Source organism: Diceros bicornis, chromosome 19, assembly GCF_020826845.1.
Source record: "Diceros bicornis minor isolate mBicDic1 chromosome 19, mDicBic1.mat.cur, whole genome shotgun sequence".
NCBI lineage: Eukaryota > Metazoa > Chordata > Mammalia > Perissodactyla > Rhinocerotidae > Diceros > Diceros bicornis.
This window is the reverse complement of record NC_080758.1, coordinates 44,276,286-44,301,153: the sequence shown is the minus strand read 5'-3', so window position 1 is coordinate 44,301,153 and position 24,868 is coordinate 44,276,286. Positions and strand designations below refer to the sequence as shown.

The 24,868-nt window shown below is 44.0% G+C and overlaps 1 protein-coding gene across 1 annotated transcript in view; it reads right to left on the bottom strand.

The window, feature by feature from the left end:
* The window catches only part of PCSK2 (proprotein convertase subtilisin/kexin type 2), a 245,249-nt gene that overhangs the window by 12,988 nt on the left and 207,393 nt on the right, over positions 1 to 24,868 (bottom strand). The window contains exons 9-10 of the mRNA XM_058563265.1: positions 12,915 to 13,130; positions 10,891 to 10,991 (exon numbers count right to left, since the gene is read on the bottom strand). Of these exons, the coding sequence (XP_058419248.1) occupies positions 10,891 to 10,991; positions 12,915 to 13,130 (317 nt within the window). The remainder of the gene's footprint in view (positions 1 to 10,890; positions 10,992 to 12,914; positions 13,131 to 24,868) is intronic.

The window sequence follows — 24,868 nt, the reverse complement described above, 5'->3', positions numbered from 1 at the left end:
GATTGCAAACGCTATTGTCTTTGGAAATTAGTGTCTAATATTACTCAATGTTTGTGTTTTTCAAACTTCAAGTCATGATCCATTTATGGGCTAGGAAATCACTTTATTGCACAGGTTATCTACCTGGGCTGCACATTAAAATCTTTTGATGGGGACATTTAAAATCCCACAGCTCAGGCCACATCTCAGGCCAATTAAATCAGAATCTCTGGGAGTGGGACCCAGGCTTTGGTAATTGTCAACACTTCCCACGTCATTCCAATAGACAGCTAAGGTCGAGAACCAGTGATTTAATGGATGGGACCATCATTAAAAAATGAATGGAAGAGGACAGAAAGGAATAACAATGTGCATTGCATGTAACATGGGAAGCTATTTTTCATGGAACTTTTGAGGGGGTGGTGTGTGTGTGTGTGTGTGGGTGTGCTGAGTTGCAATGCAAAATTCATTTCTCACTGAGAGTCACGGTCAAAAAAGTTGCAAAAACCATGCACTATGGTTCTCTTCAGAAGTCAAATAATTCAAACACACATACTCACTTGATAAAATTTCAACTTATGCAACGTTCAGTGGTTTGAAGCTTTGAATCAGAGCCGAAAGATGCTAATGATTCATATGCTCTTGACATGCAGACCTTCAACTTTTAAGGATAAAGTCTCAAGGAAGGTCAAAGCTTATTTGAGAAAATTAAGAACATATCTTGGACATATGGCCCCCAGGGCCCAGGTGAGTGGTGTGAAACCTCCTGAAGTTGATTATGGCTAAAGCTCAGTGTTCTCACGGAATGGGATTCTGAATTCATTAAACACAGAAGTGTCGACAAATGAGGATTAGGTGACCCTCAAGGTGATCCAAGGGCTGGCTGGCAGGTGGAGTAGCTCTCATCTTTGCTAGGAGTTCTGCCATAAAAATGTGCTAGGCTTCCTGACACTTGGAGAAAGACTCCCTCAGACGTTTCTCCACGATTTACTCTCATGGGTTCCATAAGAGAGAGAGAGACAGAATGTGTCAGAACAAGGATCTTCTCACTTCTGAAATAAGAGCACAGTCCACACCCCAATGTAATTGAGTTTGTGACACCATTCAGCACTTTGCATATGTCTGAAAAGTAAAACTGCGTCCCTCCTAGTTCCCTCTTCTGAGTGATTTCTGAGCAATTGACAGAATATACTATTGTGTAAAACAGGTATTTCATGAACCTGCTTTTATACTTTAATGCTACTACCACAGCAGCTCAAGAATTGTAGGTGATACCTATTAAATAATAAAAAATTAATTTACCGAGTAGCTACAATATAAAGGTTACCATGTTCAGTGTTATAGGACAAGTAACGTGACATGTTCTTCCTTGTTCTCAAATATTTTACATAATCGTTGGGAAAATAAGACACGGAGATGTGGCAAGGTGCTACACAATGAACTGATTCCATGAACATCTGTTGAGTGTCTACCATGCCCAGGCACAGTGCCAGTTCTGGGCATGGGAGGTCCCTGTCCTCTCAGGGCCTACAGTCTTGGTGGACAGACAGACAACTCAATATTTAAAAAGGAAGGGCTCTCATGATGGAGGAGCTCACATGCTGTGGGAGCCAACAGCAGACCCCTATGCTATCTCATCTGGGGGTCTCAGACTGTGGTCCTCAGGCCCCCTGCACTAGAATCACGTGGGGACTAGTAACAAATGTCGATTCCTGGCCTCAACGCCAGTTCTCCTGAATCAGCATCTTGGAGGTTGTGGGCCTGAGAATTTGCACTTAAGACAACTCCCCAGATGATTCTTCTGCACCTGGATGTTTGAGAATATTGGTCTAAGATAGCAGTTCACAACCTTGGCTGCACATGTGAAACAAACATTAACAAAATGATGATGTCAGACAGGACCCAGTGATGTTGATGCCAGGGGCTTGTCCAAGCACCTGGTATTTCCAGTATGCAGCCAAGAGCTTGAGCAAACCTGATCCAGAGGAGTGTTTCCTAACTACCTGGGTAGCACTGGGAATACTTGTTAAAATTGCAGCTTTCCAGGCACTCTCCTGGAGATTCTGAGTCTGTGCATCTAGGGTGGGCTTGGGTATCTGTTTTTAACAAGCATCAGAGTCAGGGATTCTGATTATCAGGAAATTTGAGAAATTTTGGTCCAGGGGGTCAGCAAGGATCTCTTAGGAAGTGATATTTCAAGCTAAGGTAAAAGGGATGAAGAGGAGTGACTGAGTGAAAACAAGGAAGGGGGGTGGTGGGGGTCCTAGGGGAGAGAAGATTCTGGAAGGAAGGATCTAGAGGCAGGAGAGACAAGTATCATGTGAGTGATAAACTTAAAAATGTGCAGGAGGGCAGCAGAGTGTGACAGGGAGGGAGAGCCAGGAACCATGTGCAGGAGAGGATGACAGGGTGTTCCCCCACATTAGAACATTGGGACTTGATCTCAGCGGCAGCCAGTAAGAGCAGAGAGACACGTAATCTGATCTCTATAAACATCACCAGGGAGAATGGAATGGAGAAGTGTGGGACTGGAAGGTGGGACCACACTAGTGAGGGGCTGCAGCAGGAATCTGGCCCAGGTATGACCCTAAGGAACAAAGCTGGGAGCTGTCACAAGGCCATGCATGAGCGAGTCCCGGGTGAATTATTAATAAAAACAGTGACATTTGTGCAGCTGGCAGGGAACTTATTGGCTGAGTCCAACTGCTCGTAGGACCCTGTGATGTTCCAGGGGTAAACGTTCAATTGTTAGTAGACTGCTCTGAGGCCACTCAGGGTCGACCAGTTGGCTCTTGGTTCAGAGAGAGCACCCACAGAGATCATAGCTGAACCCCGGGTTTCTAGAGGAGATGTGAGGGTGGTCACAATTTCATCTGGAGAGGCCAGGGCTTCAAAGAGAGAGGCCACTCAGCACAATGTGGAGAAAATCCTGGCCTGATGTGGCAGCAGTCTTAAGCAAGGAGAGTGTGGGTTCTTGGAAAAGCCAGTCTGCAGCCCAGGAAGAGACTGGCCATGTGTGGCTGAAAGAGGAAGCTTGAACCAGGCAGACTCAGGAAGGACTGTGTCCTAAGCCACGTAAAGCTGGTCCTGGCAAGTGAATTATGTGTTTACAATGGTTTGCCTATGTAGAATCGGCAGAACCTTATCTCCCACAGAGCCCAGCACTTGCCAAAGCCTACAGTTGGCTTACCGACTTCCCATTAGTTCAAAATATTGATCTTTTTTTTTTTGAGTTCCTATTTGTGAAGATTATCCCTCGCCATTGTCTTTCAGAGTTCTTCTATTTATGGTATCAAATTCTCTTGGGCCCAATTAACATTTTCCTCCTAATCACCAAGACAGCAAAGGGAATTTAAGGACAGAACGTATATCTTCAGAGGAATTGAAAACCGAAATGTTTTAAAGAGGTCACAGTTTTAATGTTGGAGGAATGACTTCTACTAACATCTGGTAAATTCTAGAAGCCAACAGAATTTGTTGGCTCTGCTTATTGGATCTGATCTTTAACTGAACAGAGTAAGGTGTGTGAACCTGAGCAAGTAGCTTCCCTCCTCTGGGCCTAGTTCTCTGCGTCCATAAGAAGAGATATTTGGAGTAGTGAAAGATCCATTTGTTTTCTTTCAGCTTTAAAATTCAGAGTTTATTTTCTAAACTCTGACAGAATTAAAAAACAATTTCAAAGGTCTCGATTATTTCCAGTCTGAAAAAAATAATGCATTTGTAAATCAAGCTGGCATTTTCTCCACAGTCCCCGTTTGCCTAACCTCTAGGAACTGTGAGAGAAAATTCAGTTTACATGACACCTTGTGTAGTGTGGTGTGTAAAACCTTGTCTTGAAGAAATGGAAACCTGATTTCGTGCATAGCTTTTGAAGAAGAGCCAATTCATTCACTGGGGCTCATCATTATGGGCAAAATGAGTGGTCAGACCCTCAGCCCAGATGGCGGGTCTTCCACATCCCATAGTTAGGCTGAGGAAAGACCCTGGAGTTGGAGCCCAGGCCTCCTAGGGTTTAAATCCCAGCTCTGCCATTTTCTAACCGTGTGAACTTGGACAAGTTATTTTAACAATCCAAGCTTTAGCCTGCATATCTACAAAATGGGGATAAGGCCTTAGAGATTTGCTGTGGGTTGTAAATGCAGAACACTTTGTGAAAATTAACTAGCATGGTACTGGACATTTAATAAAGAGTTTATTATTATTAATAATAAAATCTATCTCATATATTGAGCACTGATGTAAGTTAGAAGACAACAGATACTATTTCCCAAGTAAAGTCTTGGTCACAATATTTTAAAGTAATTGAGCATTTTTCAGTTTTAAGGCATATTGAATCCTAAATTCAACACATATCCAATTAAAAAATGCCCTTTCCTAAAGGCATGATTTTTTTTTTATCACTCTGAGCTCAACAGCTTTATTTATTTTTTATTTTATTTTATGTCTTTTTTTTTTTTTTTTGAAGATTGGCCCTGAGCTAACATCTGTTGCCAATCTTCCTCTTTTTGTTTTTTTTCTCCCCAAAGCCCCAGTACAGAGTTGTATATCCTAGTTGTAGGTCCTTTTCTAGTTTTTCTACGTGGGACACGGCCTCAGCACGGCTTGATGAGAGGTGAGTAGCTCCGCGCCCAGAATCTGAACCAGAGAACCCCAGGCCGCTGAAGCGGAACGTGGGAACTTAACTGCTAGGCCACCAGGTCGCCCAAGACATGATATTTTTGAAGCAGAGCTACAACATTCCAGGAAGTCATAGGAGACTTATTGATGATCTAACATTCTATATTTTTCAGATAAGACAATAGAGATCCAGACAATATTTTAGTTGCTGGAAGACACTAGTAGTTATCTCCCTCATATCTATCCTTCCTCCTTCTTTATTAAGAAAACCTCAGTTTTATTCAGAACAGCAATGTTATCAGCTACAAAACTACATTTCCCAGCCTCCCTTGAAGTCTGGGGTGCTCATGTGACAGTTCTGGCCAATGAGAAATGAGCAGAAGCCACTGGGTGGCTTTTTGGAAAAATTTTAAGCAAGGCTGACTCAGCTGGTGGATTTCTTTTTTTCCTTTGCTCTTCCTCTTTTCCTGCTGGAAATGTAAACATGATGGCTGGAGCTCCAGCAGCATCTAGAGACAATGAAAGTAGAAGAGCAGAAATCTAGAAAGAGATGGTTCCCTGATTTACAGTGGGAGCCCCATACTAGCCCTGGGTTCCTTACCTCTATATTATCTTTCACATGACAGAAGAATAAACCCCTGTCTCTACATAGCTAGTGTTATTTGGATTTCCTGTTTTCAGTCCTGATCTAATAGCAGCACTTAATTGAAGGCAGATTCCAGATGGTCACTTTCTGCACAACAGCACCCTGATTCATAGGTTTGTAGAGCCATTGCCTTACTGGATGCCACACACCCCAGTCCACAGACCAGCAGCAGGCTTATGTAGTCCCTGGAAGCCGGTTAAAAAGCCAGATTCTTGGGCCATTCATCCCTGAAGTTTTGTATTCAGTGACTCTTCACTGAGACTTGGGGATCTATCATTTTCAAAACTCCCCCCAGTGCTCAACTTCACTAGTTATCAGGAAAATGCAAATTAAAACTATAATGCAATTCCACTGAACACACATAAGAATGGCTAAAGCGTAGAAGACTGATAAGACCAAATGTTGACAAGGATGTGGAACAACTGTAACTCTCACACACAGCTGGAGGGAGTGTCAGTGGGTATACCCACTTTGGAAAACTATTTGGCGGTATCTACTAGAGCTCACACACGTATACCCTTTGGCTCAGCACTTTGACTCCCTAGCATACACCCCACAGAAATGTGTCCATATCGTCATCCAAAATATGTACAAGAATGTTCATAGCAATATTGCTCACAAGAGCCCCAAGGTGGAAACAACCCAAATATCCATTTATACAATGGAGTAATATTCAACAATGAACATGAATGACCTATAACCACACACAACAGCGTGGAGGAATCTCTCAGACCTAATGTTGAGCAAAAGAGCACACACTGGTACTTAGGTAATGGTCTGTTTCTTGATTTGGGTGCTGGTTACATGGATCTGTTAACTTTGTAAGAAGTCATTGAGCCGTACCTAATATTTGTGCACTTTTCTCTGTGTCTATCATACTTCGATAAAGAGTTTACAAGAAAAAATCCACCCGTTGGAAGGTCAGTTTTGTTCCAGTCCAATATGTGGGCCACTACACTATCGATGGTTCTCTTGAGACAAAAATTTACCTCTTTATGAGCTCTACCCCTCAAACCTAGCTCAACCCTCTAGAACCACACAGAAAGCCCTGGCTCATGGAGAGAACCCAAAATATTTGAAGATGCAGTCATCCCTCACTAAAAAATATCATTTGAAATTTCTCTAATATTGGTCAGACTGGGAAATGTGAGCAATACTCTCTGTGACTCAAGAAGCCATTTTCAAGCATGTGGCAGAAGAGCACTTTATGAGACTGAACAATAAAGTGGTGATCTGGCAGGACAGAGGAATGGTTTCCTTTTTCTTCCCTGGAGTCACGGGGGGGTTGGTTCTTCCTCTTTCACAGTCCTGATGGGCATACATTTACATAGGATAATTTGTTTATTGCATTCAAATTGCTTTGGAAAAGTTTCCTAATTGGACCTCTGGGTGGCAAACAGCCCTCAAGTGCTGTCACACACACAGGTCACTGAGGACTCTCAGTTGCCTTGTCTCAAGATAAAGAGACACGAGCTGAAGGAAAGGTTCATGGAGAGCCTTTCCCTCCTCCTCCCTCTGGACTCTCTGTCAGGGCTATTTCGTGCTGACCAGTGGTTTTAACTTCTGGCTACTGGAGCCGCTTAGCCCGCAGGTGCAGAAAGCCAGGGTGCCTTGGCGTTCACTTCCCCAGGTGCGCTCTCAGCCAGTGAGCGACCAGCAGAAGAACATGGCAGCCCAGCTCCCTTGCCTTGAGGTAGAACAAACTCTGAGGCATAATTTACATTCCAGAGCTCCCTAGGCTGAGGCCAGAATTTCTGAAATTGCATCCTTACTTGGATTCTTCCCCATCCCTAACCTGCTTCCTCTACTTCCTACTGGTCTCTCCTGAGAGCCCTTTCTCAATAAATCACTTGCACCAACCTCCCGTCTCAGGCAGTTGTTCTGAGGAATTTTAGGACTCGCTCCCATGATGGGCTTGAACCACCTACTGCCAGGCATCATTTTTTCCCTCTTTATGGCAATAGAGAGCATTAAGTTCATGACCACTGCTCCAGAACAAAGCACGCCTACGTGTTGACAGCATCCTCTTCTGTAGGGAGGTCTGCAGCGTGTGCTAAGAATGGTGAGTAACTGGTGCAGAGCCCAGGAATCCATTCAGAGATCCCGCAGCCATGCTCCATCACTGTGATTTATTTAGGCTGTCCCTTCGTATGCATAAGGGCCTGGGCACGTGACTTCTTACTTGCCAAAATCCAAGGAGACTTTGAGTCAAGTTCTGCCCTCTTAGATTTAAAGGGAGACCCGAAATGTCTTCTTGGTTTTGGAGCACTCTTGCTCCCTGTTCTCTGCAAGGCTCAGTGGCAGGCAGCAGGCACCCCCATTTGTCTGCTCCCAGCTGGAGTGGGCAAAGAGTGGGCTCAGACTCCAGGGCCTGACAGGCCCTGAGATGAACAGTTTCATCTTTCGTCTTACTCAACATATGTGAGTAAGTTTTGGTTTCTGTGCTCAAAAGGACAGCTTTGACCAGGGTCGGTCTCTTGGGGTCCTAAATTTTCTGCCTGACTTTCGTAAGAAGAATCAAAGTTTGGCCTGGTCCAAAGAGACGAGCCATCCCCCATTTGGGGCCTTATCTATAAAGGAGGATAATTCTGCCTTTGCTGCTTGAAGGCAGAGGGTTAGACCCGATCATCTTTTCAAGTCCCTTCTCATTCTAGGAATCAACTCTTACATTGTTTGCAAATCAGAAAATGTACTGCTCGAAAGAGAAATTAAGAATACCATCCAATTTACAATTGCAACAAAAAGAATAAAATACCTAGGAATAAACTTAACCAAAGAGGTGAAAGATCTGTACACCGAAAACTATAAAACATTTCTGAAAGAAATTGAAGAAGACACAAAGAAATGGAAAGATATTCCGTACTCTTGGATTGGAAGAATTAACATAGTTAAGATGTCCATACTTCCTAAAGCCATCTATAGATTCAATGCAATCCCTATCAAAGTTCCAACAACATTTTTCACAGAAATAGAACAAAGAATCCTAAAATTTATATGGAACAACAAAAGACCCCGAATAGCTAAAGGAATCCTGAGAAAAAAGAACAAAGCTGGAGGTATCACACTCCCTGATTTCAAAATATACTACAAAGCTATAGTAACCAAAACAGCATGGTACTGGCACAAAAACAGACACACAGATCAATGGAATAGAATCGAAAGCCCAGAAATAAACCCACACATCTATGGACAGCTAATCTTTGACAAAGGAGCCAAGAACATACAATGGGGAAAAGAAAGTCTCTTCAACAAATGGTGTTGGGAAAACTGGATAGCCATATGCAAAAAAATGAAAGGAGACCCTTACCTTACACCATACACAAAAATTAACTCCAAATGGATTAAAGACTTGAATGTAAGACCTGAAACTGTGAAATTTCTAGAAGAAAACATAGGCAGTATGCTCTTCGACATCGGTCTTAGCCACATCTTTTCAAACACCACGTCTGACCAGGCAAGAGAAACAATAGAAAAAATAAACAAATGGGACTACATCAAACTAAAAAGCTTCTGCACAGCAAAGGAAACCATCAACAAAACGAAAAGACAACCTAACAATTGGGAGAAGATATTTGCAAACCGTACATCGGATAAGGGCTTAATCTCCAAAATATAGAAAGAACTGATGCATCTCAACAACAAAAAAACTAACAACCCAATTAAAAAATGGGCAAAAGACCTGAACAGACATTTCTCCAAAGAAGATATACAGATGGCCAACAGACACATGAAAAGATGTTCAAAATCACTAACTATCAGGGAAATGCAAATCAAAACTACAATGAGATATCACCTCACGCCCATCAGAATGGCTATAATTAACGAGACAGGAAACAACATGTGTTGGAGAGGATGTGGAGAGAAGGGAACTCTCCTACACTGCTGGTGGGAGTGCAAACTGGTGCAGCCACTATGGAAAACAGTATGGAGATTCCTCAAAAAAATCAAGGATAGAACTACCATATGATCCAGCTATTCCACTGTTGGGTATTTATCCAAAGAACTTGAAAACACCAATGCGTAAAGATACATGCACCCCTGTGTTCATTGCAGCGTTATTCACAATAGCCAAGACTTGGAAGCAACGTAAGTGCCCATCAAGGGACGAATGGATAAAGAAGATGTGGTATATATACACAATGGAATACTACTCAGCCATAAGAAACGATGAAATCCAGCCATTTGTGACAACATGGATGGACATTGAGGGTATAATGCAAAGTGAAATAAGTCAGAGGGAGAAGGTCAAATACCGTATGATTTCCTTCATTAAGTAGTAGATAATAACAACAATAAACAAACACATAGGGACAGAGATTGGATTGGTGGTTATCAGAGGGGAAGGAGGGGGGGAGGAGGGTGAAAGGGATAATTCAGTACATGTGTGTGGTGATGGGTTGTAATTAGTATTTTGGTGGTGAACATGATGTAATCTATGCAGAAATAGAAGTACGATGATGTACACCTGAAATTTTTACAATGTCATAAACCAATGTTACTGCAATAAACAAAAAATTTAAAAAAATAAAATAAAATAAAAATAAAAGCTTTACCTATCTTCAATTCTACTGCTTCCATTGTTGAAAATAAACAGTATAATTAAATTATATCTTAAAGACTTGTCATCCAAGGATGACTTACAATGGATATTGTTAGGGTTTTTGCTAAGAAAATCTCCCCCTTGTGATATGTGTGTGAATAAAACATTCTGAAAAACAAAAACAAAAACAAAAACAAAAAAAAGAAAATGCACTGCTCATGTGGAGAAAGACAAGCAGGACTGCCTGGAGATTGGTGCTAGAAGCTCGGGTTGCCCAGCAATGGCTGACAGGGTTGGGGACTCAACACCCCTTCCCCAGGAGCCTGAATCCAACTTCTCACAAGTTGCTGGTGCTGCATTCTCGGAGAACTCCCTACATAGCAGGCATCTGAACTCACACCACGTGTGTGGTGCCCAAAGCCTGCATGTTCATTCCTCAAACACAAGGCCAGCCTCTGGCTTGCACTAAGAGAAGACAGAGTATCAGGTGGGCAGGGACCTTCGCTGATGCTCACATCCTAGGGGTGTCCAGCAGGAGCGATGTGTGGCTTCTCCGTGGGATGGTGAGGACAAAGAGGATGGCCGCCTCCTACCTGTAGCTTGGAAGGTTTCCCAGTAAAGCCCATTTCTTGGTCTACACTGTGTGACTTTGCCTACCTTGTCTCAGTGTTAAAAAGTGAAGTCACCTTACAAATTAGCAAATCTTGAGTGGGAACACCCTGTGCCAGCTTGGCAATGGTTTTCCTTCATTTAGCTGGTTGTGAGTGTTACTGGAGTAAAATAGCCAAGGATCCAAAGAGGACAGAGGGAAGTTTCAGGAAGAAGAATACATATATACCCCTATTTGGTATCTGAGTAAGCCACTGATGGGTGCAGTTGGGTGCTGGGGTATTATCCTCTCCTAGGGATGTAGTTTTATGGGTGTGTGTGTGTGTGTATCAGTTAGGGCCCATGGTTCATTGAGAAACGTCCCCCAGAGTTCATTGGCCCTGACTATTCACAGGCTCTCACAGCTGCTTTTGCCTCCATGGACACCTGATGTTGGGTGGAGAGACAGGTATTAGTCCACCCTGCAGAGCTGGCCCTCGGCCCTGAGCTGGAAACATACTTAGCCTCTAAAGCCAGTGCAAACACTCCAGCTGCCTCGGGAGCAGCCGCAGATGTCCCAGAATGCCTCAGAGTGCAGTTGCCATACAAATCTGTGGTTGCCTGGAAGGAAAGATATTGAGTAATGAGTGAATAAGTCACGCTATTTTGAACCCCAAAACAATATGGAGCAGAGGATTATATATTTATTTTATTTAAACTCTGCCTTGTTCTGAAGAAGATTAAGATGAAAGTAAGGATAAGCTTAGCACCCATCTATCTATCTATTTTGGCATCCATTTTATCTGAGCTTCCCAGTAGCCCATGCAAAAATGGACACATAATCAGTTATAGTTACAGTGTCCACAAGATAAAAATAAGTCAAATGTTCAGAAAAGCATATCTGCAGTTATTCCAGAGACTAGTGAGACACTTATTTCCCGGATCCTAAAAGGAAATACTACAGCTAGAAAGCGACAAGTCAATACTACCACCATAGTCAATGCAATGGTGAGTTCTGTTGCATCGGGAGCAGCTTGGAAAGCCCAAGGGCCACTGTGTCATCATTTCTTTTCTCTTCACAAAGGAAAGGGGGCATTCCCAAAGAGGGAGGAATAAACATGCTCAGCTAAAGTTTGCCTAGAAGTACAGGCTATAAAAAGAGAATGTTTTCTACATCTAAAATTCATGGAGAAATTGAGACATGTTGAGTCAAGATAATCCATGTGTGAGTCATCACCTCCACAACTCTTCTTAAATGTAGGCACTGATCAATTGGGTTTGAAAGGACTTTCACAAAGAGAAAAACCTCATTCTCACTGTTGGTGAGAGCCAGGGTTTTCATTCAGCTCACGGATAAACCATAGGAATTCTCCTTTCTCCTCTGTTTGTTTGTAGGATCCTCAAGTGGCCCTATTATTTTGAGGAACAAAGTATCAGGGGGTTTAACGGCATTTATTGGGGAAAATTACAATATTCAGAGAGAACTCAAGGCCCTTCCCCAGCCCAAGTAGAAAGAGAGTCACAGACAAGGTTGAAAACAAAGTGACGCCATTGGGAGCCCCTTGAGGTAAGGAGTAGAGCTTCCAGGGGGAGGAGTGAAGATTACAAGGGAACAGGATTGGAGCCTCCCTCATTTGTGCCTTTCTGCTGTGCTTTCTCCCTTGCTGCCCATACAGCTCTCGGGACAGGAGACTGAAGCACTGGGTGTATAATGATTGTGTTCCGAGTTCCGTCCTTGGGAAGCCCCAGTGGAGGTGGGTGGCCAGTCAGGATGTGACTCAGCAGGACTTTTGAGCCACATACTAAATTCCTGGCTCCGATGTCTGAGGAAAGGCTGATATGTGACTGAAATAATCAGAGAGGAAAAGACTCAAAAAGGTTCACTATGCTCTATAGACCTATACTTCTAAGGGACTTGGAAAATTCACCCTTTTACCTAGTTGCCCAGGAAGGAAGAGCTGCTCAGAAAAGTGCAATAATCTAAGCGTGATTCTTAACCTTTGTGTTTTTTTAATCATGGACCCATTTTAAAATATGATAAAACCACTACTCTTCCCTTGAGTAAATACACGTGTGCCCAATTTTGGGGGGTTTATGGGCCCAGAAAAGTCCATCCACGGACTTTATTTTTTAATTACTGTAATAAATGGATGGGTTCTTGGCTCAGACGGTGTGGTGTTGTGATGCCCCAATTCTTAATATTAATTCTCCTTATAAGCGATGTGCTGGGGTGCCTTTTTGATAAACCAGAGTTGTCATTATTTGTAAGCGAAAACAATAAATAAGAAAGACAGTCTACGGAAAATGAGCCGCAAGGGGGTCATCACGTTCTTGCTCCCAGCTTGCTCCTCGTATATCTCTACCTTGGTAACAAAGCATTATCAGGCCTGGAAGAAAGTCGATGTCCCCCCAGAACTCGCGCTTAAGTCTTTGAGGGAAGGGGGAGAGCCCCTGCCTTCCATGACGTCACACAGTGTGCGCGCGTGACGTCACACAGCGTCCACGCGTTCCCCCGCCCCGCAGAGGGCCAGTGGGCGCACTCACCACGCCCGCCTCGGGGTTCCGCTTCCTGCCGTTGCTGAAGGTGGAGGCCAAGGTGGAGGAGCAGCTCTCGTCGTACAGCGCCGTCCTGCCGTCGTTGATGGCCGAGTTGATGGAGATGGTCCACATGCTCGAGGCGTAGCCGTCGCAGTTGCAGTCGTCGTAGCTGCCGCCGTCCCCCGAGGCCCACACGTAGATGCTGCCTTTGCCGCCTCGGCCCTGCGGGGACAGGGAGAGAGGCCGCCAACTCCCGCGCCTGCAGGCGCCCGGGCTGGGAGGGGCCGGCCCGGAGGGGCAGGACTCGGGCTTCCCCAGCAGCGGAAGGACAGGGCTGGACTTCTTTCCATCTGCCCTTGAAAACCACTCCTGCCGGCAGGGCGCTGTGAGGACTGCTGTTTCAGGAAGGATTCTCTATAAACATCCGAATTTACAATTTAAGTTGAGGATAACGAGGTAGAGAAACTGGAAGAATCTCCTTAAAATTCACAAATGAACTACTTTTTGAAAAAACTCTAAAGATAGTACATGCTCGTGGTAAAAAAAGTCTAGGTGTATGGAAAGGAAAATGGGAAAAAAAAAAATCCCCCAGAGGTAATCATTATTATCCAATTCTTATGTGTTCTTTCAGACATTTTTTTTCAGCAAAAATGTAAGTATATATATATACACACACATTTATACTTAGCTATATAAGAAATAAAGGATATATATATTTCATTTGATATATAGTTGTATATCTGTTATATATATAAATTTACATATATGTAGATACTGTAAGTATAAAATACAGATTATATTCTAAAATATGTAAATCTTACAGATTATATATATGTGCATATATATGTGTATATATATGTATATCCTATTTATACATATATAAGATTCTAGTATAATATTTTATATATATTTTACTCATTTGGATCATACTAGAATCCTTTTAAACACAATATTATGTGATATTTTACCTGTGCAAGGGAACACCAAATATAGGAAGAAAGTCTAATATGATCAAGTGAAACATACAGCAAAAAGAAAAAAAAAAACATAATGATATGCACAATGGTTATTACCATATGTTAATTAGTTATAGTTGGCAAGCTTTGTCATAAATACCTACAGTTAGCATTGCTCTTCTGTTCAAACCGTGTTCCTAGTGCTTATCTTTTTCTTTTCCCATTCCCTGTCTTCTAGGAGTATTCTCTGTATCTCCACAACCCAGGAGTGGCCATTCCTTCTGGCTTCCTACGTGGGAGCCTGGGGCAGTAGGGCTTCGAGGGCAGAGAGGAGAGCAGGGTGCATGTGGGAGGTGAGCGGCAGGTAGGCAGCCTCCATCCTCTCCACAGCCTGGCCCAGGGCGGCTCAGTAACCCTCTAGGGCAAGAAGACAAAGAGAAAGTCTGTCCCTGCGTTGCCACCAGGGCTCCACAGTCCTGACTTAGTGGTTTAAGGGCGGAGATGCCAGAAGGAAGGGAGACGACTTCTGATTACCTCTGAGGTCTCCCTGCCTCCTGACAATGAGAAATGACTTTTCGATTGCTTCTAACAGGACTTGCAGTTAATTAGCCTGTGATTACCGAGTCGATACGTCAACAAAGATTTATTCAGCCACTAGCTGGGAACCATCCTCCGTGTCTCAGTAAATCTATACTGGAAAACTCCACCAAAACAAGCAGCTGCTCTCAGAAACCAGACAGAGAGGGAACGTTATCATCCTTACAATAGGCGCAGAGGATCACACTCTCAAACAGACTCAGCCTTGGGCTCACTGTCAAGAAATGGCACCTTCTGAAAGGTGAACCGGATGTGAATCAGGGTAAGTGAGGAGGCCCACCATCTGTGGAAATTTCCCCTGAACCAGTCCACAGGTGGGCTGCTGTGAGATGAAGCAACATTTGCAAAAGGAAATCAACGCTACAAGGTTGCTCACCTTGGTGTAGCGAGTGCGGTTGATTGACTGTGACCCTAATTTTTCAGGCTTCTCTGTATTCGTGCCCTTTACAATTTGACTTTGCAGCCATGCGCATCAAGAGGAGGGGTCTATTTCCCACCCTTTGAATCTGAGCTGGCCTCCTGCCTTGCTTTGGCCAACAGAATGTGGTGGAAAGTGGTGCCATGTCAGTTCCAAGCATAGGTCTTAAGTAGCCGTATACACTTCTGCTCTGTCTCATAGAACTCTGTTGCACCACGGGAACCAACATGAGTTAGCCTGCAGGTTGATGACAGACGTAGCCCAGTCAAATTCATGGCCCTGGCTGACAGCCAAAACTGCCAGACATGTGAGTGAGGCCATCCCAGACCAGCCAGTCTCTAGCTCACCCTCCACCTGACCAGAGCTGCATGAGTGAGGCCAGCTGAGATTAGCCAAGGCTGGCCCAGATCAGCAGAACAACTCCACTGACATGTAGGCTCATGAGCAAAATTAAATGGTTGTTATCTCAAGCTACTGCGGGGGCAGTTTGTTATGTGGCCTAGCTCACTGATACACAGAGAGCAAATGTCAGCCTGTTTCTGAACAGTAAGCAGCAAACAGTTTTGTATTGGACTGTAAGACTTGCCCACAAGAATACTTTGATTCCTAGGAATGTTAAACTTCGTTTTCCTAATCAAGATGGAACACATGAGGCAATCGTACTTATACGCTTGCTTCTAATGATAGAGTTAGATATTAGCACCAAATAGTCTCTGGTTTCTGGGGAAGGTGGGCTAGTGAGGAGAAAACTCTAGTTCTGGGGGCAGATGAGTGGGGAAGGGGCATCTGTAAGAGGACTGAGAGCTGGTTACGGGGTGGGTCGTTAACCCATCGGGACAGCACCGTTTCCTGTTAAAATGATGCCCCAAGATCCAATTCTGCCTCCCCACCTTCACCTCAACAGGAGCTGGGCAGAAACCGAGACAGAACAGCTATGACCCACATTCAAACATAATCAGTTGGAGGATACAACAGGAAAAATTAGGATAATAATCATAGCAAGCACTTCTATGGCACCCACCACATCCCAGGGACTGCTCTAAGTACTTCACATGTTAACTATTGAATCTTCACAGCAATCCTATGTGGCAGCACCATTTATGCTAGCCATACAAGGATAAAATATTTAGGAAGAAAGTCAACAAACTAAAAAAAAAAAGCTAAGTACTAAATAAGACTTTGAAACTCTGTGGAGGGACACAGATGAAGATTTGACCCAATGGAAAGACACATCAACACATCATGTTCTTGGATAAGAGATGTCAGTTTCCCCAAGTTAATTCATAAATTTAACATCATCCCAATAAACAGAATGTATCAACTGAGATTCAGTCACACAGATATTAGCACAGTGGGCAATTCAACAGAGGGACTTTTATCCATGGAACAAATGGTAAAGAAGAACCAAAAACCCAAATGGAGCATGGGAGGTCACCCAGAGATTTGGAACTCTCTAAGATCCCAGAGCGGAGGGATGAAGGGAGGAGAGGCCCAGGAGCCTGAACTGCAGGAGGCAGTGGGGCCTGCAGAGGGGGGCTGTCTGCTGAGGGTCTCTCGCCCTGATTCTGCAGCGCATGCTCAGAGCATAGAATGGCAGTCAGATTTCTCCACACTGTTTACATTGGAATTGCCTTCCCTCCCTTCCACTTTTTTTTTTTTTTTAGGAAGGCAAGTGCATTTAGATGAAATTAAATATGTGGTGCAACTCCACTTTGAATTCTGTCTTTGAATCAGTCAGTCTTTGGAGTCTAGGGGGATTAGTGCCTCTCAAAAGTGTTCATCAAATGAGAATTTTTCACCTAGGCACTACTGATGGTATTTAACTACTATGGTTCTCAACCAGGGGCAATTTGGCACCCTGGGGGGCATTTGGCACTGTAGGAGACATTTTTGGTGATCACAACTGGTATGTGTGCGTGCGCATGTGTCCTACTAGCATCTAGTGGGTAGAGGACAGGGATGCTATTAAACTTTTACACGGATAGGACTGCCCCCTGCCCCCCACTACAACAAAGAATGATCTGGCCCAAAGTGTCGATAGTGCTGAGGCTGAGAAACTCTAACCTACTGGCAAAGGGCAGTGAGTTGGAACTTGCTGGTTCTAGGGGCGTAGCCTAAAGTGGCCTCTCACAAGCCCAAAATTTCTTAAAAGTTCATGCAGATTTTATATTTTGCTCATAACATAAAAATAATGTCACAAATTGCTTCTATCATCTTGGGTCAAGTTCCAGCTAGAGACTGGTGTTGGCTCCTCGTGCCCCCAGCCCATCACCTGTTCCAGGAGGTGAAAATCCCACTGTGAGAAGCCTGGGGCTAAAGTGACTCAGTCCCTCCACCTAACCACTGTGAAGTGACTTGGGCTATGACCAGACCCGGCCCGGGCCCACTGGTGGTATCCTCCTACAGATACTGGTGAAGACAGCCTGGGATAGCTCGCCTTTCCCTAAACACTCAGTTATACTAACTTTTATTTTCCAGTTACCTTGACATCTTAATACAACATTGACATACTTTAAAAAAAGTTATTATATTTTTTTATTATGAAAATCATATTCATTATAGAATAATTGGAATCTAGACTATGAAGCAGAAAATAAAAATTCTTTATAATCTTCCATGAATAGAAAATCACTGGTGATATTGTGTGGATTCCTGCCAGTTTTATATATAAATGCAAAGTATAAGAACAGGTTTAAGAACGAAAGTGGGATCATAACATAGATCCACTTTTGTGGCCCTGCTTAAAATGTATTTCTCACTTACTGTTATGTCATTAACATTTCCTCATGTAATTAAAGATTGTTCTACACTGTAATTTTTTATTAGTCTTATTAAATAGCCATTTCATAATTTATTTACTCCGTTTCTTAGACATCCATGGGAGGCTGTTTCCAAGTTTCAAAGTGCTGCAACGGACATCATTTCATGTATGTCTTTGCATTTCTGTTTATTAGGCAGACTTTCTAAAAGAGGGACTTTTTGGTGAAAAGGAATGAATATTTGAAGATTCTTGATCCATACTGCCATATTATTGCTTTTTATAAAGCTTGTTAACAATTTATATTGTTACCAGCAGTGTGTAAGAACTCAACATTCAGCCCATGTGGGTCAAGATTTAGAATCATAATTTTTTAAAAATAGTTTTGCCAATTTGATGGACCAAAATGGTACCTCATTGTTTTGAGTTATATTTTTTTCCACTTAACAGCTGAGTTTATCTTTTTGTATTTTTACTACTCATTTGTATTCTTGCTTTATGAATAGCTTAGCAAAGCAGCAAGTCCTCAAAGATAATATCCTTTGCCTAATTTTTTCTTTCATTATATTCTTTTTATTGATTTGTTAGAGCTCTTCCTCTATTAAGGACCTTAACCAAATTTCTGTTATCTATATTGCATATATATTTACCCAATATTTTTTTCTTTTGTATATGGCATTTTGACTTGCAGAAATTTTTCCACTATGTTCCTTAAATCTAGTATTTTTTACAAATACATATTCTAAAAACCATATTGTATTGTGTAAACAATTTATTGATTTACAAATATTGCCTTTCTGCACTCACAGTTCATGAAACGATTTTACTCTATTCATGAACATCTCTGACATTTGTGTCTTTGTCCTCACTACATCACTGGTTACCTTTTGAGGCACCTAGCAGTTTTTCTGGACTCATTGTGTAGTCAGTGGTGCTATTCACCAGTTATTTCTAGATGTCCACTGTCTGGGCCCATGATAGTGTCTCCTTGTGGTTGGGTGGGATCTTGTAAACCATTTTAATCAATGAGTTGCGATTGAGAGTGACAGATACATAGTATCATTTCTAGGCTGAACCATCTACTGGTCAGTGCTGGATGCTGCCAAGCTCTCTCTCCCTCTGCACGGTGACTAGCAATGTTCCAGATGTCAGCCCTGGTCCCCGAGAGACCGTGATGAGCACAGCCCTCTACTGACTGCGATGGATGTATGGCTGAATGAGAAAGAAGCCTTTGTGGTTTGAAGCCTCTGAGCTTTTGGGGCTGCTTGTTACCATAGCATAAAGTAGCCTCTCTTGACTGATACAGTTCATGGTGTTCACTTCCATTTAGGTTACATCAGGTACAGCATTTAGAAAAAAATCTCTGTAATGCAATCCCTGGAATTTTTGTCCCAAACCATAAGTAGCCATTTATATAATATTAGAGCGGCTGTTGTTTCCACTTTTCTTGAATGTATACTCTTTCTCTTGACAACTTAACCACCTACTAAATTGCTTTTTATTTTTTAGTGCGAATAAAAACCTTTTGAAAGTGAAAAATGTTAAGCACCGCCAAAGTAGAGTGAATAGTATAATGAATCCGCATGTATCCATTGTTCAGCTCTAACAATGACCAGACTTGCAGAAATTTGGAAAGATTTTGTGTAGTAATATTTATATATTTTTTTGGTAAATATTTGCTCTTTGTTTAGAAAGTGCCTCTCTGCCACAGTATCAGTGATTGAATTATATTTTCATGTTGCTGTTTTGTGTTTTCATTCTTTATCCACTTCTATTCTTTTCTGTACAGGGAGTGTTGGAGGTGGTGGCGAAGTCACCCAGGGCCTTAAGCAGGGGCAATGGGTGAATGGACCCTCCCGCAATGAGCTGGGTTTACTCTCAGAGAACAGCTGGCCAAACCTACAGGGAGAAGGGGTTGGATTCCCAATTGGCATCCCTTCAAAAACAGATGATGAGACCAGGACTTGGGAGCCGGTAGTTAATTTGGGGGGAGGTGATCTCAGGAAGCACATGAGCTATGGGGGAGCATGAGGGGGAGCTCACACTAAGTGTGAGCTGATGAGCAGGGTCCCCCTGTGGGCAAGCAGGGTCAGTACCTCTGGAGACCCCTGTGAACCTGCCACTAGGAAGTGCAGCTGGCGGTTGCTCCTGGGGTGTTAACTCCCCAAGGTCTGGGCTGTGTGAGCACTGGGCAGCACACTCTGGTGGTGCCCAGAAGACCCTCAGGCAGAGGAGCAGAGAGAGGCCGGCTGGCTGGCTCGGCCACTGGATCCCAGCGTCTGTCTCGCGCCTCCATCGGGTCCTCGGGAGTTCAGCAGGAGTGGGGTGGGGGTGTCAGATCCAAACGAAGCCAAATGAAGGGATGGTGCTGTTGCCCTTAGCCTCTCACTAAATCCTTCACTCAAACCATGTTTAATGGCCCCTGTAGTCACCTCTAATTATTTCCTTCTTGCCATATATCCACCTTGGAGGTAAGACCCCTGTGCAATCCTATCTGCTTTCTAGCAGGATCCAAACACACCATGACTAACCTTCCTGATGTCATGGGGGTTGGCAAAGGATTTCCATTCACGTCAATCTCTTCACCTGGTTTGGTTTCTCCCTGGGCCCAGATGGGTCATCACCACCAAGAAGGCCAAAGGGTGAATGCCTGGGACTGGGGAGTTCCCGAGAAGCCGGACTTGCAGTGCCAAAGCTGGAAAAGTCCCCAGCAAAACACCAGAATGGTTGGCCACCCCACCTAAGGCTGACCAGCACTCAGGAAGGGTTGCCTGAAATCCACCAGCCTTTTCTTCCATTTCTCCTTATCAGAAATGAAAGGAGGGACTGTAACTGCTACAACCATTTCAGAGGCCCAATTGCAGACTCCACGCTGCGGCAGCCCCTGCTCAGTTGCGAGCCTTCGCCTGGTTTCAGAGCACAAATCACTGCAGGCCCACTGCTCTGATTAAATTTCAGCAGGTGGCACCAGGGCCTCGCCTTGCCCAGGCCTGATTAATCCGTCTCCTTCGGCAGCACCCCCCCCCCCTTTTCTGGACGGTGGCTTCAAGCCACCCTCTTGCAAGTGACTCCTCTCCAGTACATTCCAGTGGAAGATCTGGGCTCTGTGCCTGTGCCCTTTGCAACCCCCCAGGGAATAAACGATCAGGGCTCTGTGTCCTCTGTGCCTCAGAGGATGTTCTGTAGAATTGTCTTTAAACATTCCTAAGACGGCCCCTCCGGCAGCAACCCTGAAGTGTGATTAATAAGAGGTTGTAAGGCGGGTAGTCATCAGAGCCAGTCCCAGTCGCGCCAGGGTTGCGCTGGGCGGCTGCGCTTCCTCAAGATGTGGAAAGAAGTTCGAGAGTCAGCCGTCACTGTCAAGGCCCTCTAGTGCTGTCTGAATTCACCTGTGGTTGTCAGAGCAGTGTAAGATGCTGTGTCCCCAAATGGCTGGGTTTGTTGTTCCTTCAGTCTCTTTGCAAGGGCTGCATCCTTTGCTGACCAGCAAGCACGTTGCCTTACTGGTCCCCTATTACCCAGCATGCGATGACTCTAAGTCTCAGATTAGGTTTTGCTCAAACTGCGCTCTGGACAGTGTGAGGGATGCCAGTGGGCGTCGGCCCATATCCCTTAGACCTTATACCTTCTGTGCACTGGAGATGTCTAAATGCCGACATAGGCATCTCTCCGTGTAAGGGCTTTCTCCTGAGAGGCTGAGGGCTGCTCTGCACACCTGCCGCACGGTCGGATGTGCTGGGGCTTTTACTTAAAAAACAGTGACCTTTACCCCAGCTCCCACGCCATGGGATGGGATAGTGTCAGTGTGTGTCCTATAGGGTTTTCCAGTTACCTGGTGGGATTAAGCTCTGGTTGCTCACAGTGGTAGCTGGCTCGATAACACACCCTTTCTTGTCCCTTTCTTCCCTCTCATACCTCCCCATTCAGTACTGGTGTTCCCTTGACCTCCCAAAACCACTACTTGAACTCCCTCCTTGTCACAGGGTCTGCTTCTGGGGGATCCCAGACTAAGACAGAAGTCAATTATTGCATGTCTCCTAATTCAGCTACTTCCCATAGTTAATGTGAAGACTGCTTTAACTGGAGATTCAACATGTAGCCTATAAAGTTGAAGAGGAAAAGACTGAGGTAAACAAAAGGAAAAAAGTTTCCTTCTTCCCTTCCTTCTTGCCTGCTCCTCGCTGCCTCCCTCAAGTGTTTATTGAGCAAACTCAGGAGACCCAAACTCAAATCCCTCAGGAGCCAGATAGGCGATGTTTTTGTGTGAAGCAGATGTCATACGATTGGGAGTGGTGGGGTCTGTGGCAAACAATACCTTCCCAATAAAAGTCTCTTATCCTTCTTTTCCTCTTCCTTTCCCTTTGTATCATTATTCTGTTGGCCAAACAAAACCTATCTGCAGGATGCTAAAATTCAAGGACAAGCATAAGAACGGCCTTCGTGTGATAGGTAATTATCTGACCCCTTTGTTAGGTGATCACCTTTTAGAGGTGGATTTTCCTTTAGAGGAGACCAGACAACTAAAATAACTGAGAGGAAATCTTCGCTAATATATTATACATCATGAAATTCACAAAATTCTACAATACTGTCCAAAAAAATGTCACCTTGAAACAAAGAAAGAATCATTGCCACAGCCTGGGGGAAAGTCAAATGAGGAATCATGTATTTTTCATACTTCACTTTCTAAACTATTTACACGCTGTCATCTGAAGATAAGTTATAACAATTTTTCTCTTAAGTTTTGGTGTGCTTGGCATGCTCTGCAGAACAATCACACTTGAAAGGGCCTTTTTAGTTGCAGTAGGAGAGAGAATACTCAGACTGGAGATGTGGGGGAGCTGTTCAGAAGTCCGTGGAGAACGACAGGAGCACAGGGGGTGCACTGCGTGGAGCACCATCTGCATTGCAAATTTGGACTGAGGGCAGAAGTCTCCTGACTCTCTTTTGGCCTCAGGCGTCAGAAAATGCTTGTCAGTGAAAATCCATGTCTTCTGCCAAGTGTTCCCCTGGGTACCTGCTGTCACTGGGTCCTAGGCTTGGACGTGCAACCATTTCTCTCCAGCCACACAGTGAATAATGCAATAAGGAAACAAGCTGTTTGTGTCAACGTTTCATTCTAAAAACTCCTAGGGTTCTGGACATTGAAACAGGGCTGCACCGCCACCTCCCCCAACCCCGATCCTGTTGATAGACGCCCTCTGTAAACTGCACTGTGCCACTTGAATGTCAGGGATCCTTGCTGCGTCTCAGACGGGCTGAACATCAACGGCCAATTGGCATAACCTTGCAATACAACACAACTCCGTTATTTCCTAAATGGGTCTTGTCCAGGGGCAGCAATGGTGGTTAGCCACCGTCATGGATGCTGTCCGCTTTCCAGGACTCGGTTTCCCATTTCATAACTTTTTGTTAAATGTACGGGTGCTGAACGGCCTGAAGTAAGAATTCTTTACTTGAATTTCTCAGAAGAGCTGCCCTCCACAGTCCTGGGTAACTGGAGACTATGGCTGGGAAACTCGTCATTTTTGGGATACACAAAACCTTAGTGTTTCAGGTGATTTCCTCTTCCCAAAGGCAATTTCCAGACTCAGTAAGGCAAGGCTGGCCTTCTGCACAGGGAGAATAAGTGGGTGACTAGATGCTGTAACTGAAGGGAAGCCAGTGGTGTCCTCTAACTAGGGTGGACTGGTAAATGTTTAACAACCGGCTCTCTGAAGGGGGCATGCAAGATCTTTATTTGCCAATTTCCATGTCTAATTTCAAGTTACCAGTATGATGTCATAGAGAGCCAACTCCAGCCTGGCACTGCCCTTAACGCAGAAACATTTTTCTCTCCTAGTATTATTACATCATGAGAATTTTTTTTTTTTTTTTTTGTGAGGAGGACTAGCCCTGAGTTAACAGCCGATGCCAATCCTCCCCTTTTCTCTTGAGGAAGATTGGCCCTGAGCTAACATCCGTGCCCATCTTCCTCTACTTTATATGGGACGCCGCCACAGCATGGCGTGACAAGCAGTGCGTCGGTGCGCGCCCGGGATCTGAACCTGTGAACCACCGGCCACCACAGCGGAGTGCGCGCACTTAACTGCTTGCGCCACCCGGCCGGCCCCCAAATTACTCTTTTTTTATACAGACACCATCGTATTGGATTAGGGACCCACCCTGCTCCAGTATGACCTCATCTTAACTGCAGGCATACCTCATTTTATTGAGCTTTGCTTTATTGAGCTTTGCAGATTTAGTGTATTTTACAAACTGAAGGTTTGTGGCAGCCCTGTATTAAGCAAGTCAATCAGTGCTATTTTTCCAACAGCATTTGCTCATTTCGTGTCTCTGTGTCACATTTTGGTAATTCTCACAATATTTCAAACTTTTTCATAATTGTCATATTTGTTATGGTGGTCGGTGATCTTTGATGTTACTATTGTAATTGCTTTGGGGTACCATGAACTGCGCCTGTGTAAGACGGTGAACTTAATAAATATTGTGTGTGTTCTGACCGCTCCACCGACCAGTGGCTCCCCCATCTCTCTCCCTCTCCTCGGGCCTCCCTATTCCCTGAGACACAACAATGTTGAAATTAGGCCAATTAATAACCCTACAGTGGCTTTTAAGTGTTCAACTGAAAGGAAGAGTTGCACTTCTCTCACTTTAAATCAAAAGCTAGAAATGACTAAGCTTAGGGAGGAAGGCGAGTTGAAAGCTGAGCTAGGCTGAAAGCTAGGCCTCTTGCACCAAACAGTTAGCCAAGTTGTGAATGCAAAGGAGGAGTTCTTGAAAAAATTAAAAGTGCTACTCCAGTGAACACATGAATGATAACAAAGCAAAACAGCCTTATTGTTGATATGGAGAAAGTTTTAGTGGTCTGGATAGAAAAGCTCAAACCAGCTACAACAGTCCCTTAAGCCAAAGCCTAATTCAGAGCAAGGCCCTCACTCTCTTCAATTCTGTGAAGGCTGAGAGAGGTGAGGAAGCTGCAGAGGAAAAGCTTTAAGCCAGCAGAGGTGGGTTCATGAGGTTTAAGGAAAGAAGCCATCTCTGTAACATAAAAGTGCAAGGTGAAGCAGCAAGTGCTGATGTAGAAGCCGCAGCAGTTTATCCAGAAGATCTCGATAAGATAACTGATGAAGGTGGCCACACTAAACAACAGATTTTCAGTGTAGATGAAACAGCCTCATGTTGGAAGAAGATGCCATCTAGGACTTTCACAGCTAGAGAGGAGAAGTCA